General features: G+C 39.0%; 1 protein-coding gene across 2 annotated transcripts in view; it reads right to left on the minus strand.

Annotated features, from left to right (window-relative positions):
- Nucleotides 1-16,252, minus strand: part of psd2 (pleckstrin and Sec7 domain containing 2) — a 76,994-nt gene that overhangs the window by 32,044 nt on the left and 28,698 nt on the right. The window contains exons 2-3 of one of the 2 annotated variants that reach the window (XM_061901664.1): nucleotides 14,404-14,920; nucleotides 10,875-11,588 (exon numbers count right to left, since the gene is read on the minus strand). In XM_061901664.1, coding sequence (XP_061757648.1) covers nucleotides 10,875-11,588; nucleotides 14,404-14,834 — 1,145 coding nt within the window. In that variant the 5' untranslated portion in view covers nucleotides 14,835-14,920. Of the gene's footprint in view, nucleotides 1-10,874; nucleotides 11,589-14,403; nucleotides 14,921-16,252 lie in introns of those variants that run through there. The other variant, XM_061901665.1, reaches the window with a different exon arrangement.

Genomic DNA, 16,252 nt, shown 5'->3' on the forward strand with positions numbered 1-16,252 from the left:
CAGAATTGAATTGGTCCCACAGGCTCCATTGTAAGTGGACTTTTGATCGTACTTATTTACTATGTAGAATGCATTTAAAAAAATCCATCCGTCGCCATGTCTTTCATAATGATTGTGAACGATAGAAAAAAAATTCCAAAAAATGTGTTGTTCCTTCTTAAAGGCCTACTGAAACCCACTACTACCGACCACGCAGTCTGATAGTTTATATATCAATGATGAAATATTAACATTGCAACACATGCCAATACGGCCGGTTTAGTTTACTAAATTGCAATTTTAAATTTCCCTTGAGGTATCCTGTTGAAAACGTCGCGGAATGATGACGCGTATGATGACGCGTGTGCGTCACGTCACCGGTGGTAGCGGACATGTTCTCGCAGCACCGATCACGGCTAAAAGTAGTCTGTTTTTATCGCATAATTACACAGTATTCTGGACTTCTGAGTTGCTGAATCTTTTGCAATTTGTTCAAGTAAATGTGTGTAATAACATCTGAATCTCTCCCACTGCCCTCCTCTTTTTTTTTCTTCTAGTCCTTCACTCTCACTATCCTCATCCACAAATCTTTCATCCTCGCTTAAATTAATTGGGAAATTGTCGCTTTCTCAGTCTGAATCGCTCTAGCTGCTGGTGGCCATGATTGTAAACAATGTGAGAATGTGAGATGCTCTACAACCAGTGATGCCACACGCACATCGTCTGCTACTTCCAATACAGGCAAGGCTTTTTTATGAGCGACCAAAAGTTGCAAACTTTATCGTCGATGTTCTCTACTAAATCCTTTCAGCAAAAATATGTCAATATCGCGAAATGATCAAAGTATGACACATAGAATGGTCCTGCTATCCCTGTTTAAATAAGAAAATCTCATTTCAGTAGCCCTTTTAGAGAGGATTTTTTATTACACCAGAATGAGAGGAAATGTGCGATTTTGAAAAAAAATATATTGGTTCCAACTGTCTGCGAAGCCATGAATGTGTCCTGACTGGTGATTGGATGTGCACAATTAGCCAGTGTATTTATGTGTGTGCTTTGAGAGAGACCTCTGCAAGAGATAAAAATGAATAATTTAATATAAAATAATCATTTGCTTGTAAAACTAGTAAAAAGGATATCAACTTTATGAACTCTCTTTTAAAGTTTATGAACTGTGTTGTGTTTTCCGGTTAAAGACTATTTTTCTATAGTGAAAGACCGGGCAAAATGGCCTTTTTTGATACACATCGGGGGCCTCATGTATTAGACGTGCGAACGCACACAAAACTATGCGCCCTTTTTTTACGGCAAAGTTGGGATGTTATCAAGAGTGAACTGAATGTGGTAATGTGCGGTGCTTCATGCCAACTTCATGGCTGGCTTGCGCACATTTTTACATGATGTGGATATATAAAACAAATCCCTGCGATGCACATTGAGCATACGTGTCCCCCAAACTGTATTTACCATCTTTACAGCATACGAGCCAGCGGTTAAAGTTAGTAACTTGGTGTTGTTTTATGGGTAAACTACATCTTAAGGTCTTTCAAACAAGCCCATGAGTGTCTCTGCGTGAAAAGTATACTCATTTTAAAAACCTGTGCAAAAATGTGAAGTACTAAACCACACCTTTTCCTCCAGCTGCACTAACCGGCAACAATACTGCAATGGACAACATTTTTATACCCCAGCAAGAAGCACCTCCAGCTCACTGAAATTATTTTTGTTTTGACGTTTTTCTCATTTTCTTTGTGTTTTTTCCCTGTGCGAGTGGGACACCTCAGGCACATAGGTAATTTGAATATGATTTGCATATTTAAATGGTGGCGTGGACTAGGACTGGCCCAGCCTCTAGAATACATGCACTTAATTCCACGCTGATAGTGATGTACAAAATAAATGTGCTTGGATTAATGTGTGCGCGTACTCTAACAGATCTGAATTTTTTTGTGCGTCGCACATTTTCTGGATTTGAGCATACACCATTTTTTAGTACAACGTCCACGCAAGTCAATGCCTGAGGCCACAGGTCTAGTCATTCTCCGTTTAGAAGCTACAGCCACACAAACAATGTGCTATGGAGAAATACCTTTGCTTAATACAGCACTTACATGGAAAAAGGAGATCAGAACATTGGTTCTCCCAACCAGTAATGTGCATTTAACTAAATTTCAGCAATGGAGATAATTGACGACCAATTAATGAAACAATTGCTTTTCGTTTCGAGGGCACACGTGCTGCCCAATACAAATGTTGTAATCTGCAGGGACAATTACCTATAGTTTATGGTTATGGTAGAAATTACCCAGGGAATTGTGTTTGCTGACTGGTTAAATTATAAAATCATGGTGGCAAGCCATGAACAGTCTTCATCAAACACATCTGTCTGTTTTACATATTATACAGGAGGGAGGACAAAAAGCTGGATGTGTCTTATGATCTATATTGCTACAGACAAATGAGCAAATGTCAAAGAAATAATATTTTTCTTAAAGATGGCAGAAAATTCAGTGTAAACATAATTTATCAAAAGCAATACTGAATGCTAAAAAGCAAACAAAGGATTGGACTAATCGGAAGTGCTGACAGTCAGTGAGAAAGAAGCTTGTGGTAGAAGAACCTAAATCAACCAAACCTATTATCGTTATAGTCAGACTTTGAGATGTGTGTCAAACACACAGTGCAGCTATAAATAGACAAGAATAAATCTGTCAGGGCTAAAATGATTCAGCAACAGTCTGTGTGTTTGTGTGCGTGTGTGAATGTGTGGGTGTGTGCGTGCATTTGTGTGTGTGCCTGTGGGAACGAGGATGCAGCAGAATGTGTATGTCTTACACTCTTACCGCTTTGAGTGTGCATATCTATTTCTGTCTCTCGGGTGTGCAAATGTATGTGTCTCAATACCTTACTAAGAGCCAGGGGGATAATCTGCTGGATGGTTTTGCCACGCTATAGAATCCCGCTCAAGGTTTTATTCCTTCAGTGAAATCCTAAAATTTGCACATGAGAAACTGAGAGACTCAGACAGGGTGCATCATTTGTTGTGAGTGAGCATTATGTACATGACGTTTGTATGTGCACTGCACGCTGTGCCTTATGTGTGCATGTTTCTGCACATGACAGTAAATGTGAAAGAGATTAGTTCTCAAGGCAGAGCTGCCTGTGATATGGAATCAACTGTGCCTGGCTTTTATCTGCTCTGCTTGGGCTTAGATCTGGTGGACGTGAGCTCAAGGGGGAGGAACACACTCGCAGCATGCTTCCAGCATGGAGGCGCTGAGAAGAGGCGTGCACACATGCAAATGTGCAGCCTCAGCTGCGGCACACACGTAGTGAGGTAGTGTGAAAGATACACATCAATTTGTGTTACACTACTCTAGCGCTATTTGTTAAGGTTCGGTTTCTGTGACAACAAAATCAAAGCTCAGTCCAAAACATGTGCTAACCCAGGGGTCGGCAACCCAAAACGTTGAAAGAGCCATGTTGGACCAAAAATAGAAAAAACCGCAAAATATGAAAAGCTGTGTATAAGTCTTATAATGAAGGCAACACGTGACGTAAGTGTCTATACTAGCTATAATAGCCTACTATCAAATCTATCAAAAAAATCTTCGTTGACAGAAATGTTGAAATTTAATACTCATTCTACACATTTTTACAACATTAGAAACCATTATAAATCAGAGGGTACTCAGAAGGTTAGATAACTATTGGAAATGACTGTCTTTTAATGGCCAAAGGTATAGATGTGTGTGTCCAGGTTAAGACTGTCTTTTTTAATATATTTATTACAATCTTTGGCAGAGGGCTGTACGGTGGAGGAGGGGTTAGTGTGTCTGCCTCACAATACGAAGGTCATGGGTTCGATCCGGTACTCGGGATCTTTCTGTGTGGAGTTTGCATGTTCTCCCCGTGACTGCGTGGGTTCCCTCCGGGTACTCCGGTTTCATCCCACCTCTAAAGACATGCACCTGGGGATAGGTTGATTGGCAACACTAAATTGGCCCTAGTGTATGAGTGTGAAAGTGAATGTTGTCTGTCTATCTGTGATGGCCCTGTGATGAAGGAGCAACTTGTCCAGGGTGTACACCGCCTTCCGCCCAAATGCAGCTGAGATAGGCTCCAGCACCCCCGCGACCCCGAACGAGAAAAGCCGCAGAAAATGAATGGAAGGACAATCTTTGGCAAGCTAGGTAACTTTTGCTGTGGTCTGGAACAACGTGGCACACAAACAACTATCAGAAATGCAGCCAATACTACATACAGTTAATGTGTCGTGAAACATGCAAATATAACTTATATACAAAGAGGATAAAAGTAAAGGAAATTAAATGAGCTGAATATACCGACAAATAAGGCATAATGATGCAATATGTACATACAGCTAGCCTAAATATCAAATAGCATTGATAAGATTCTAGTCATGCAGTGACCAAATAGGCCTGATAGGCACTCCACACGAATCAATAACATCAACAAAGCGCACCTTTGTGCATTCTCCCACAGCATAAAACTTTTGGTGGACAAAATGAGACACAGAAGGAGCGTTACATGTAAACAAGCTGTTGCGTCACAGTCCACACTTCGGTGAGTTCAAGAACCGCCAAAATTAGTAGGACAAAACGATGTTCACCAAATACTCCTCAGTGAAGCATACACACAAACATATTGAACAGTGGATTTTCCCAACAATTAGGGAGGTTTGTGTAATGTTTGTCCTGAAAAAAAAAACATACCAAAACAAAAAAATATGTTTCCCTCTTTTTTTCCATTTCTAATCCTTTTTTAAAAATGCTCCAGGGAGCCACCAGTACGGTGCTAAAGAGCCACATGCAGCTCGAGAGCCGCGGGTTGCTGACCTTCAAGCTAACCAATGTTGTATTTGTGCCGGTGTAGCCTGTAAGAACAATTATGTGTGGTAGGAAGTGGCTGTATAAAGATAATCTAATGACTGAGCCATAACTTCCAATTCCACAAAAACACATACAGTACTGTTATCTGGGAGTATAAGAATATACGCCTATGGAAAACATCTGTGCAATTGTGCCTGTCTATTTATTGTGGAAGAGGACAACAAGAAAGACCATTGCAGGGGAAATGTTTGCCTGTACTCACATCTGCCTTACAGATGTTGTGACTCACACAAACACTTTAAGAAGAACGTGCAGACAAACAGACCGAAAGACAGTTTTAAAATGTTGTAATTGTCAGCCATAAATAATGTTGGAAGAGTTGCTCGAGCTAGTTGGTAAGGCTTGCATCTGCCTTAAATGTCTCAAAAGCTTTGTTGGATGGACATAAGTAACGTCCTGTGTATCATAAATAGATTGGGTTTAAAAGAAAACTACCCCACCAGATGTATCCACTCTAGATTTAATTGGTCAAATGTGTGGCAAGGCAGCCAGCACAGAGGGGCAATAATCTCTCTTTCACACACACACACACACACACACACACACACACACACACACACACACATATCTAAAAGCTCACCGGGTAGAGAAAAGCTGAAGACGATGATGTCATTGCATAAACAATAGCTCTTTCAGTTTGGCACTAGTAGTCAGGAAGCAAGTGGTGCTAAAGGACAACATCTGTAGAAACAAGAATATAGGACTCGTATTCCAAAAACAAACAAAAAAAAATGTCTATTCATCTTTTTTAAAGCTTACTGACTTGTGAAAGCACCATGAGAGCCTGACAACAAATCCCAGAAGTTAGTAAGGAGGATCCTGTCAAAGGCCTGTGCATCTATTTGGCATTCCAGTCAGTTTGTAACTGTAGAAACCGTGCGGGCGAGAACGACTGCAAGCAAACCAAACCACCATACCGCCATAGTTCAGGTTACATGGCTCTTCCCATATGGTTCGTGTTAACACCTCCCCCTTCAGTGGCACCCATCTGTCTTCTTCGGCACTCTTTGGTAGTATTAAGGTAATTACACACAAGTGAGCATTAGGTCGTTAGACCCTCATGTCTGTGGGGCCTGGACAATACATGGACATTGTAACTGATCAACAGATACGTTAGTTCAGTTTGATAAGCCAACCTAAAAGAAGTTTATAAAAGAATAACTTCAGTAATGATAGATTGAAAGCAAATTGGTGGCAGTTGTATTGGAATGTACAATTGTGTTGTTGCATATTTATATGATGCAAAAACTGCACCAAAAAAGCATACTAGATTCTACTTAATAAGTAATTTGTAATAGTGTTGAGCAGGAATCTCTATCCTTTTTCTTCTAAGAGCTAAATTTACAAAATTAAAATTGCAGGGAGTTACACATTTTTCAGCGTTTATTTCCAACTCAATAAAGGTAATAAACTTGCTTTTTCCAGAACATTAACACAAAGTTGGTATCCACAAATAAAATGTTGGATTAACAAACCATTAACAAAAAATTGTTCTTCTGCATCTTGTATTTTAGTATACTTTTCATACTAGTTCAGTGTTTTATATCAGTATTAAAAATATTTAGACAAAATGAAAGGATTTAGGGCCTTATACACAAAAGTCTGCATGTCCTAAAACACCTGCAAATTTGATAGCATACGCAAAGCTGATCTACGAAACATGTGCAAAGTGGATTGTGTCGGTTAAGTGAGCAGTGTGAGGTGTGCAATTCAGTCAACGTCTCCATCTTCTTTAATATGCAAAATGTATGCTGATCATCAGAACGCCCGCCCAAAATACTGGGTGGAGAAGAAGCTAATATAATTATTTAGCGAGCGCAATGTGATTCATCATCACTCATCCCCGTTTTGCCAGCACTGTTCAGCATTTAATTTATCACGTGTCAAAAGGACATGCAAACTAACAGTTACACACACATGGCACAAGATCAGTGCATGCACTGTACAGACGATTGACAGCTAGTTGGTAAGTCTATTCAGCAATTTTCTTTTATAATTGTATAGCTGCTGGATGATTCATGATTAAAATTAATTCTATTGATGCATTTTGTGTTGATGCTGTCTGTTTTATTTAGGAAATATATTATTAGAACATATCTTCTACATTTAAATATATCTTTCATTATGCATTTTCTTGCTTTTGAGTCATTCCAGACGCACAAATGCGCTGGTGATGAGATCCACAGCCTTGTGCGCAGAATTAAGTGTCAGTGTGCATATTTTTCTGTGGTCTATATTATGGTAAATGAGTTATACTTATATAGTGCTTTTCTACCTTCAAGGTACTCAAAGCGCTTTGACAGTATTTCCCCATTCACCCATTCACACACACACATTCACACACTGATGGCGGGAGCACCCATGCAAGGTGCTAACCACGACCCATCAGGAGCAAGGGTGAAGTGTCTTGCTCAAGGACACAATGGACGTGACTAGGTTGGTAGGAGGTGGGTATTGAACCAGGAACCCTCAGGTTGCTGGTACGGCCACTCTCCCAACCACACTGCCATTCAGAAAAGGAGATGCAGGTTATAGATGTGTGCTGCTGGTTCAGCACATCACACACAGGTAGGGTAGAAGCATGATCACATGAATGTGGAGAAAATGATCGTCTCCATGTTAAAAGGCCTGTATGCATGCAAAATTCTCATTCAAATAAGGCGGTCTACACCACTTTTTAATTGCACATCCATACGCCATTTAAATTTTAAGCACACGTTGTTCAGCGCGTGGTATTTGGATCTTAGTTAATCAGGCCCTTTGTGTTTTATAACTGGCAAGATTTAAAATTGTACATTAATTGGGCAGTAGACATTCACTCAACCTTTGCTGCCATTGTTTTTGTGCTATTTTGTGGTAATTGTTTATTAAATAGAAGCATGTTGTCTGAAATCAACACTTGTACAAATACTGACAGTTTAAACAAATATATAACGCTTTGTTGAGCTACTCAGCTGCAGAGCAATTTCACAAAATGGGTGCCATTTAAATCCCCAAAACCAAAAATATATACAGTAAATGCATGATGAATCAACTAGAAAATAGATATTTTTATATCAAATGTGTCCTGCACATTCGTCTGATTGCATTTTTAACATAAATTTATAGTATATAACTACCCTGTGTCATGAATGTCATGACAGGTTCCGACTTTGTATATTTTCTTTCCTGCGTTTGGTATGGTTTCCTTTCCAGTGCTGTTATTTTCAGTGAGAATGCCTGTTTGCCCCAACGCTGTCTCCCACATCTGTCCCTGATTGGCAATCTGAGCACACCTTTTCCAGGTTGCCAATTGGGCTTTTTTAAAAACCAGCCTGCCCTGCACACAGAGCTCGATCATTGTTTCTTATTTTAAATGAATTTTTCCTGCATGTGCATTTCCCAGTTGCACCGTTTTCCTTTTGGCATTAAAGTCTGTCATCTCTGCATCTTAGGGTTCAAGACCAACAGGATCTATCACCCTGAACATAAAAAAAATACAAAAAAATACTATTTGTTCCCTGCCACTTGGCCAATTTGATTTTACTGTAAAAATATATTCATTAAAATTCGGCATAAATGTTGTTACACATATCTGTGTAACTTTAAGTTTAAAAGAATAATAAAAAATTAATTTGCATTTCCATGTGTTTTCACTAAGTCCGCTTCTCTAACAAATAAACCTGTCTGTAGAATATTTTCAATGGTCCATGGGAAGTTGCATCATTCAGATCCTCTACAGGCCATGGGAAGGCCAAAAGTTAAGTCATTTATGTTTCTATATCTTTAATGATAATTCAGTTATGACAAAGGGTGTTATATGTCTTCTTTTTTTCTTGGGCCACACGGTGACCTTGTATTTGTATTGAGCATGTAGCAACTTTTGGTTCAAATCTCTGTGTGGAGTTTGCATGTTCGGCCCGTGTGTGTGTTGGTTTTATACGTGTACTTTTCTAGCAGCTTTCTCCCACATTCCAAAAATATGCATGTTACCGTAGGTTAATTGGAGACACTATTTTGAACATGTTGGTATGAATTGTTTGTCTATATGTGTGCAGCAATTGACTAGCAACCAGTCTAAGCAGTACCCTGCCTCTCGCCCTAAGCATTGTAACATGCTTGGTGTCAAAATGCTATTATGTGGATATATTTCTATGCTGACAACTCATTCCTGTTACTTTCAGTCCTGTTACACAAATGAGTCAGTGTTTGAATAAAACGTTGCTTGCGATAGACCAATACACATTTTGAGTAGTTCACTATGTCTATGATCAGAGATAGAGTTGAAAAAGACAGACATTTAAGTTTATTTGTTTTTGTTTTTTACAAGCACCAGTTTGCTGGAATGCCCCTAAGACAATACATGTTTTAGTTCACAAAATTTGCAAAGTGGAAACCAGCAAAAAAGCATTGATTAATTGCTCATGTCATGTTTCACATTGATCAAACGCAATGCACGATCAACGGCTGTGAATTGGAGTTTGCTAGAAATTATGTTCAGTGTATATTCTTCTCTCTTTTCTTTCATTTAAACTTATGCATAATGTGTAATGAGAAACTGTAAATATGTGATGTATCATATTGTAATTGTATGCATGATTGGAATAAACTAACACCATAACCATAATTGCTGTCCATCTTTTTTTTTTAAATGTCTAAGAAGCAAAACCCACCTAGGCTTGCATTGCTTGTATTCTCATATCCTGTGTGGTGTCATGCAAGTTACTAGTTCAAAGTGCAACTGTATAGAGACATATTTTTCAGTATATGTTGGCTTACACTTTAGAGGTTCCACAAGATAATAGCATATTTCAAAAAGTTATGTAGCTCTGGTTATTATTCATTAGCCATGACAACATTATTATTAGATTGGCACGATCAGTAGTAGTTTAATTGCATATTTGTCTTGTACCAATGTGCAAGATAATACATCTATGAATAAACTCTATACTTGGTGATATCACAATTTAACAAAAGTTCAGTAATGAACAATACTTGCGTTAGGTATTTTTTTAAACAGTCTAACCAACTGACAACTTTTAAAAGAGGGAAGAAAGTTAGTTTCATTCCATCTCATCAGTCATACTTACTATATAAAAAGTGCAAGACTACAACTATGAATACGTTAATGGTACATTCAGAATGCTTTTGTAGCCTATCCATGTTTAAACACAGGTTTGCTTTTTTCTGGTGAGAATTTGTTCATATTTAAGTAACAACACAATACACAGCAGACCCACATACCTCAACCCATCATCCCATTTACGGTCAGAGCCCTCACGCCACCTACTGGTTCAGTCAAGGTCATTGCCAATTTCATATCAGGGTCAACATAAAAAGCTTCTATTCTGCGGTTGCAACTTCAGGACACAGTACAATTAACCCGTGACTAACCAGTTATATGTATTTAGCACATAAGTCATAACACACAAGTATCAGCTAAACGCATTTATCACAATATCACACCACCATCTCTTTGTCACATCATATCTTCATCATATCACTTGCATTATTTTGAGTGTGATTGCGGTCCTTACACACTGTTTTGCTGAAAGTGATCAAATGTGAAGAATGACTGATTAATGACGTTCCAAATTACATTAACTATTTTTTTCAGAGCTTTTGAGATAGGCGCCAGCGCCCCCCGCGACCCCAAAAGGGAATAAGCGGTAGAAAATGGATGGATGGATGATTGTCAATGTCGTATCTTAATGGAATATGACTTTAATATGAAATATTAACATTCCATTGTCTATCAAACGCCATGTCTTATTTTAGTCTGAGAAACACATTATCTGCAGTGTACATTTGATTTTTCAAATTTTTTGGGTCAGTTACATATTTTGGGAAAATAGCCCTGTTGTGCAAAACACAAATGTTCACTGCAGTAGACGTTGGCTTTTTGGAGGTTGCATTAGGTGGATTTCAAAATGCAGATGTTCTTCAGATTCTTGAGAATCAAAACATAAGAGTATGGAGAACAAAACTGGACCTTCTCCTTACCTGTCAGAATTGTGCATGGCTCCCTGGGAGGCAGTATGGTATCCATTGGGGATGGCCCAGCGTCCTGGCTGACTCAGAACAAACTCTGAGCGGCTCCCTGGTATGGTGGTCCTCAGAGGGCTTCCTCCTACTCCATCCACACAGCTCGCCCTGAGATCACTAGCTGGGGCATCTGGTCCAGCCTCAGCCCCTTCCTGCTCCTGAACAGTTTCTAGCTCCAGCTCCAAAGGCTCAGGGCCCTGTAAGAGAGCCCTCTGTTGGATGAGTGGTGTCAGTGGTGCTTCAAAGCTCACACAGCTGTCAGTCTCATCTGTAAGTGACAGCACATCCAGAGAGTCCAGGCTGCTGTAACAGGTCCCACCCCTTAGCAGGGCAGACTCTATGATCCGCTCAAAGGTGGAGCTGAAGCCATCTTTGTTGTCCACCTGAACTTTGCTTCTACCTTCTTTCAACTCCTCCTCCTCTTCTTCCTCCTCTTGCACCTGCTCAACAATGTGCTCAAACGTTGAGCTGAAGCTGTCCTGGTTTCCTCTCCCATCACCTTCTTTTAGCACATCGTCCTCCTCCTCCTCCTCCACTTCAGTGTCAGCCTGTTCCACAGTGGTTTCAAAGTCAGAGCTAAAAGTGTCTAAGTGTGTCCCGCCCTCGCCTTCTTCATGGTTCTCTTCACCACCGTCGTCATCTTCTTGATCCCCATTTATGCCATTGGTTAATCTGTATTAGGAGGAAGAATAGCGTGTGATTTCCTCATGACACAGTATCTTTAATTTGAGTGGTACTATTCTTTGTGTGAATACATTAGGCTAATTAACAACATAACCATTGAACATTAAAAACATTCATCAGCTGCAATCTTAGGTATGCCTGTGTTGTACTCAATCTTTTTATCACATAACCTCTTGAGAACCAAGATCCTTTACAGTGGATGTTTATGTTTTGCAAAAAAGTGCTATTTTTTCCCCCTAAAAATGTGCAACTCTAATAAAATAAATACAAACTGTAAAACCAACAACAAATGTCCACTGCAGAAGACCAAAGGTTCTCGGGAGGATACAATGCATACTATGACAACAATGCTCATATTCTTGTTATTTTATTAATTTTAACAACATATATTTGTCGCTTGTCAATATTTATCATATCTATAAAACAAACTGCAATATCTTCAATATCTTACCAAGTCAGACCTACACTATTTCAAAGTCCATTTCTCTGATGACTAACTTGTGTGATGACTGTATTATGCTGATAGTATATATTTGTATCATGAATTGATTAACGTGGACCCCGACTTAAACAAGTTGAAAAACGTATTCAGGTGTTACCATTTAGTGGTCAATTGTATTGAATATGTACTAATAAAAAATTTCAATCAATCAATTCACGGCATAACAGTCTCCCTAAATCTTAGGGAGGCTGTAATGCCGTGCAGTTTGTATAGCCGTGACAAGATATTAGCAACATTCCAAAGTTTAACACTTGTGCTACAACTACCACTACCACCACAACAATAAACATACTGTTATATCTCTTTATCCATAGCTGAGTTTATTATCTTTTAAAAAGCAAAATTGTTGTTAAAGCACAACTGTGATTTTCTTATGCCCCACGTTTCGAATGATTACTTTTTTAACAAAAATCTACGCCAAAACTTTGTCCCAGTTCTCGTACACCGCCTCTGTAATAGTACCCTCAATCATTGGACTAAACAATTTAATCTGTTTACCCGAGTATCATTACACAGAATCAAGGGCGCAAACAAAGCATTTTACACATTGGTGACTCAGTCTCTGTGCTTTTTTTTTAAGTGAAATCAATGTTAAATGTTCATCAATCCATTTCATTCAATATTTACAGTACTGTCTATATGTATTTTTCATTGTTTTTTCTGTCTGTAAAACTATAATTAGTCTATAATAAACGTTTTTTTGAACATACATATATTTATTTTCCCAGGTGTACCTAATATTATGGCAGGTGGTGGAAAAGTAAAACATATTGTAATATGTGTGGGAAATAGGGATTTATAGGGTTTTATGCTCCTGAGTCCGATCATCCATGAGTGAGATTGGCCAATATCAATACCGAGCACACATATTAAGTATACATTTTTCAATGTATTTATAATGTGTGCTGTTGGCCTTTAAACATTATCATCGCAATATTTAAACTACTTCCTTATTCTCTTTCATTACATACAATTGTTGGATCAAAACAAAGTCAATACTACACAGCACCTACACAAAATGAAATACTACCATCCACTATTCCTACAAATCCTTTGCTTTTTTTCCCCTCAAAGTCCTCCTGAGTCCATAGAATTATTTCTGAGTTTTGAAACATTAAACCATTTTTAAGAAAATTAAAATATCGACCTAGTCACATTAGTATCAATCATATACTGACAATGCCCTTGGAAAGGACACCACCAATTTGTGGATTGATTTGCCCTTCTCTTAAATGTTGTGTACCTATTTTGACAATGCTGACACACCAACAGTTGTTATTATATCATTCTCTCTCAGTCTAGACTCTTATTTATCTATTTGTTAGTTTCCTGTTGACAACTACTTACTTTCTGCTGCAACCAGCTTCCATTTACACTTCTTCAACTTAACTAAACACTTATTTCTTGGTGTTGTTTCAGGCTCGCTTAGTGGTTAGCATAGCTATTACCATGTCTGCTCCGGTCTTGCTAATGATATTCAGCCTCATCTTCCTGTGATAATGAATATTGATAATGATATTTGGAAGTGTATTTTATTTGTCAAAAAAGAGGGGAATAATGTTAACCTACATGCTCAGTGGCCTTGTGGTTAGAGCGTCCATCCTGAGATCCGTAGGTTGTGAGTTCAAACACCGGCCGAGTCATACAAAAGACTATAAAAATGGGACCCATTACCTCCGTGCTTGGCACTCAGCATTAAGGGTTGGAATTGGGGGTTAAATCACTAAAATGATTCCCGAGCAGAACAAGGGGACGGGTCAAATGCGGAGAGTAATTTCACCACACCTAGCGTGTAGGAATGTCAGTGGTAATTAAAATTTTTGTAACTTTGTTAGCTGAGGAACTAAAAATAGATAGTGTCAGCCAAAAGGCATCAGCGATTGTGATCGACATTAAAAGCCATTAATCGGCAATGGCAATCACATACTTTTTCACAAAAATCTTCCCATACTGATTGGTGGCTAATTAATTAGGCCCTTCACCATTGTTCTACCACCCACAAGTGTGTTAGTGTGTGCATGTTTGAGCATGTCATCTTGTTTAAGGGTACTAAGGATGATAAAATGCTCCTGTGAAGCTTATGTGATGCTTTGTGCATGTGAATGCTTGGCCAAAAACAGATTCCGTTGCAGTGATTTCAGTGCACTAAGCCTGAGCTGGGCTAAGCAGTAAAAGTAAGAGGAAGTGTAATTCATGGATGGGTTTTTTTTTGTTTGTTTTTTTCTCATGCAAGCCATGTATTTTAAAATTTTTGCTAACATCTTCTCATCTGAATAGTGATGAATTAATTGTTGAACTAACCGTCCAGCTTGTCTGGGCCGAGTTGCTTCTTCCTCTGTTTGTGGTTGCATCTCTTCATCCTCTCTCCCCTCCTCTTCTTCTGTCATCTCATCTGCAGCATGTGTTTCCTTCTCCCCTGTTGAGCTCACCTCATCATTTCCGCATCCATTCCCGTTTGCCGCATCCCTCTCCTCCTCCTTCTCCTTGTCCGCCTGGTGATGGTGAACACCCTCTCCTCCCTCTGCTTTTGTTTCTTCCCTCCCTTCAACATTACAGTGTGCACCCCCCTGTGTTTCCTCTTCTTCCTTGCAGATGTCTTCTTCTTGTTTTCCTTCGTTTATGTCTTCACAACCAGGCTTGTCTTGCTCTGGCAGGTCGCTGGTGGTGTTAATGGGCTCTGCTGGGTTCTCTGGTGGGGTGGGAGACGGCAAAGCCTGCCCCTCCTGGGTCATGTTGCTCTAGACTTTAGAGTGTGGTTGTCCACTCTGGTCAGAGATTAGGACCAGAGCTTTAGATCAGCAACTCACTATACAATGCTCTGAAAAGAGAGAAAAGACAAATACAATAGAGAAGGAGAAAACAGCAACTGAGAGAACAGTTGAAAATACCTCACACTGTGATTTTCAGTCTTGCACAGTCTTGTTAAAAAAGCCCAACAATGTTATCTTCTAGGAGTTGTATGTCCAAAGCACTTTGACTGATAATCCCAAACCAGCAATGAAACACGTGCAGGCACACGGAGATATGTTTAATAAATAGAATAGAATAGAAAGTACTTTATTTATCCCTGGGGCAAGCCCAACAGAATCCTGTCAAAATGATCCAGTAAGCTCTCTGCCTATGCAGAGATTTTACAGCTGGATAACTGTTCCTGCTTGCACTCTGCTCTGTGTGAAAATTGCATAATGTGATTTGAACATGAGTCCGTTCATATCGGTGCACTCTCGACAGCCGAGACTTCTGGAGCTCATCTTTCATCATTTCTCAAGGGAAATTCTAATGAGCACTGTCTAATGACAGACAGATTTGTGGGAATTAGATCTGTCTTCTTATTGTTTTTCTTTGAGTGATTCACAATTACGAATTAGATACTTTTATGAATTGTATGAGAAATGTGTTAATTGAAGTGAGCCAATGAACAATATCTCAAATGTAAATGTTCAAAGATTGTAATAATTAATTCACCATTGAATAATTTGGCTGTCTTAATAAAGTCAAAGATTCAACAATTCGATTTGGAGGAATCTAATCAACCTCGTAATTGCATCGAACTGTTTCCGGGGAAGGGAGGTAAGTTAATACCAGCAGGTGTGTTGGGAGGAAAAAATATATAATGTTCATCATGTTTCTTTAAATATTAGTAATATATTCTTGTGTGCAGACAAATAGTTTTTAGAGAGTGTAATTCTTACCTACTTACAGTTTCGGCTCAAAGCAGTCGCTGCTTCCTGGTGTGTCTCTAAAATATATTTGTCTGTTCACAAAATTATATTTCTAATAGTGTTGGGGGGATGTTTCTACATGCGGGACGTAGGAGAGTTGATGCTGTGCTGTCAGAAATTTGACAAATATAAATAAATAGATTCGACTGATGGTCAACAATGGGAAAAATCTAACAAATTAGATTTGAATTGAAAAATATTTAATCAAGACAGCCCAAATTAATATTAAATGCAACATGTGAAATAGTCACAGAGCCTGGTGGTTAACGTACACACACACACACACACACACACACACACACACACATGTAGGGCCGGATTTATTAAAGGTATGCGTGTACTAAAACCAGACAGACTGTCAATCAAGGCGGCCGCCCGGGGCGCCATACTTTAGAGGAAGCGCCAAATTGCAGAATGTAAAAAAACAA

Source organism: Nerophis ophidion, linkage group LG05 (assembly GCF_033978795.1).
Source record: "Nerophis ophidion isolate RoL-2023_Sa linkage group LG05, RoL_Noph_v1.0, whole genome shotgun sequence".
Classification (NCBI taxonomy): domain Eukaryota; kingdom Metazoa; phylum Chordata; class Actinopteri; order Syngnathiformes; family Syngnathidae; genus Nerophis; species Nerophis ophidion.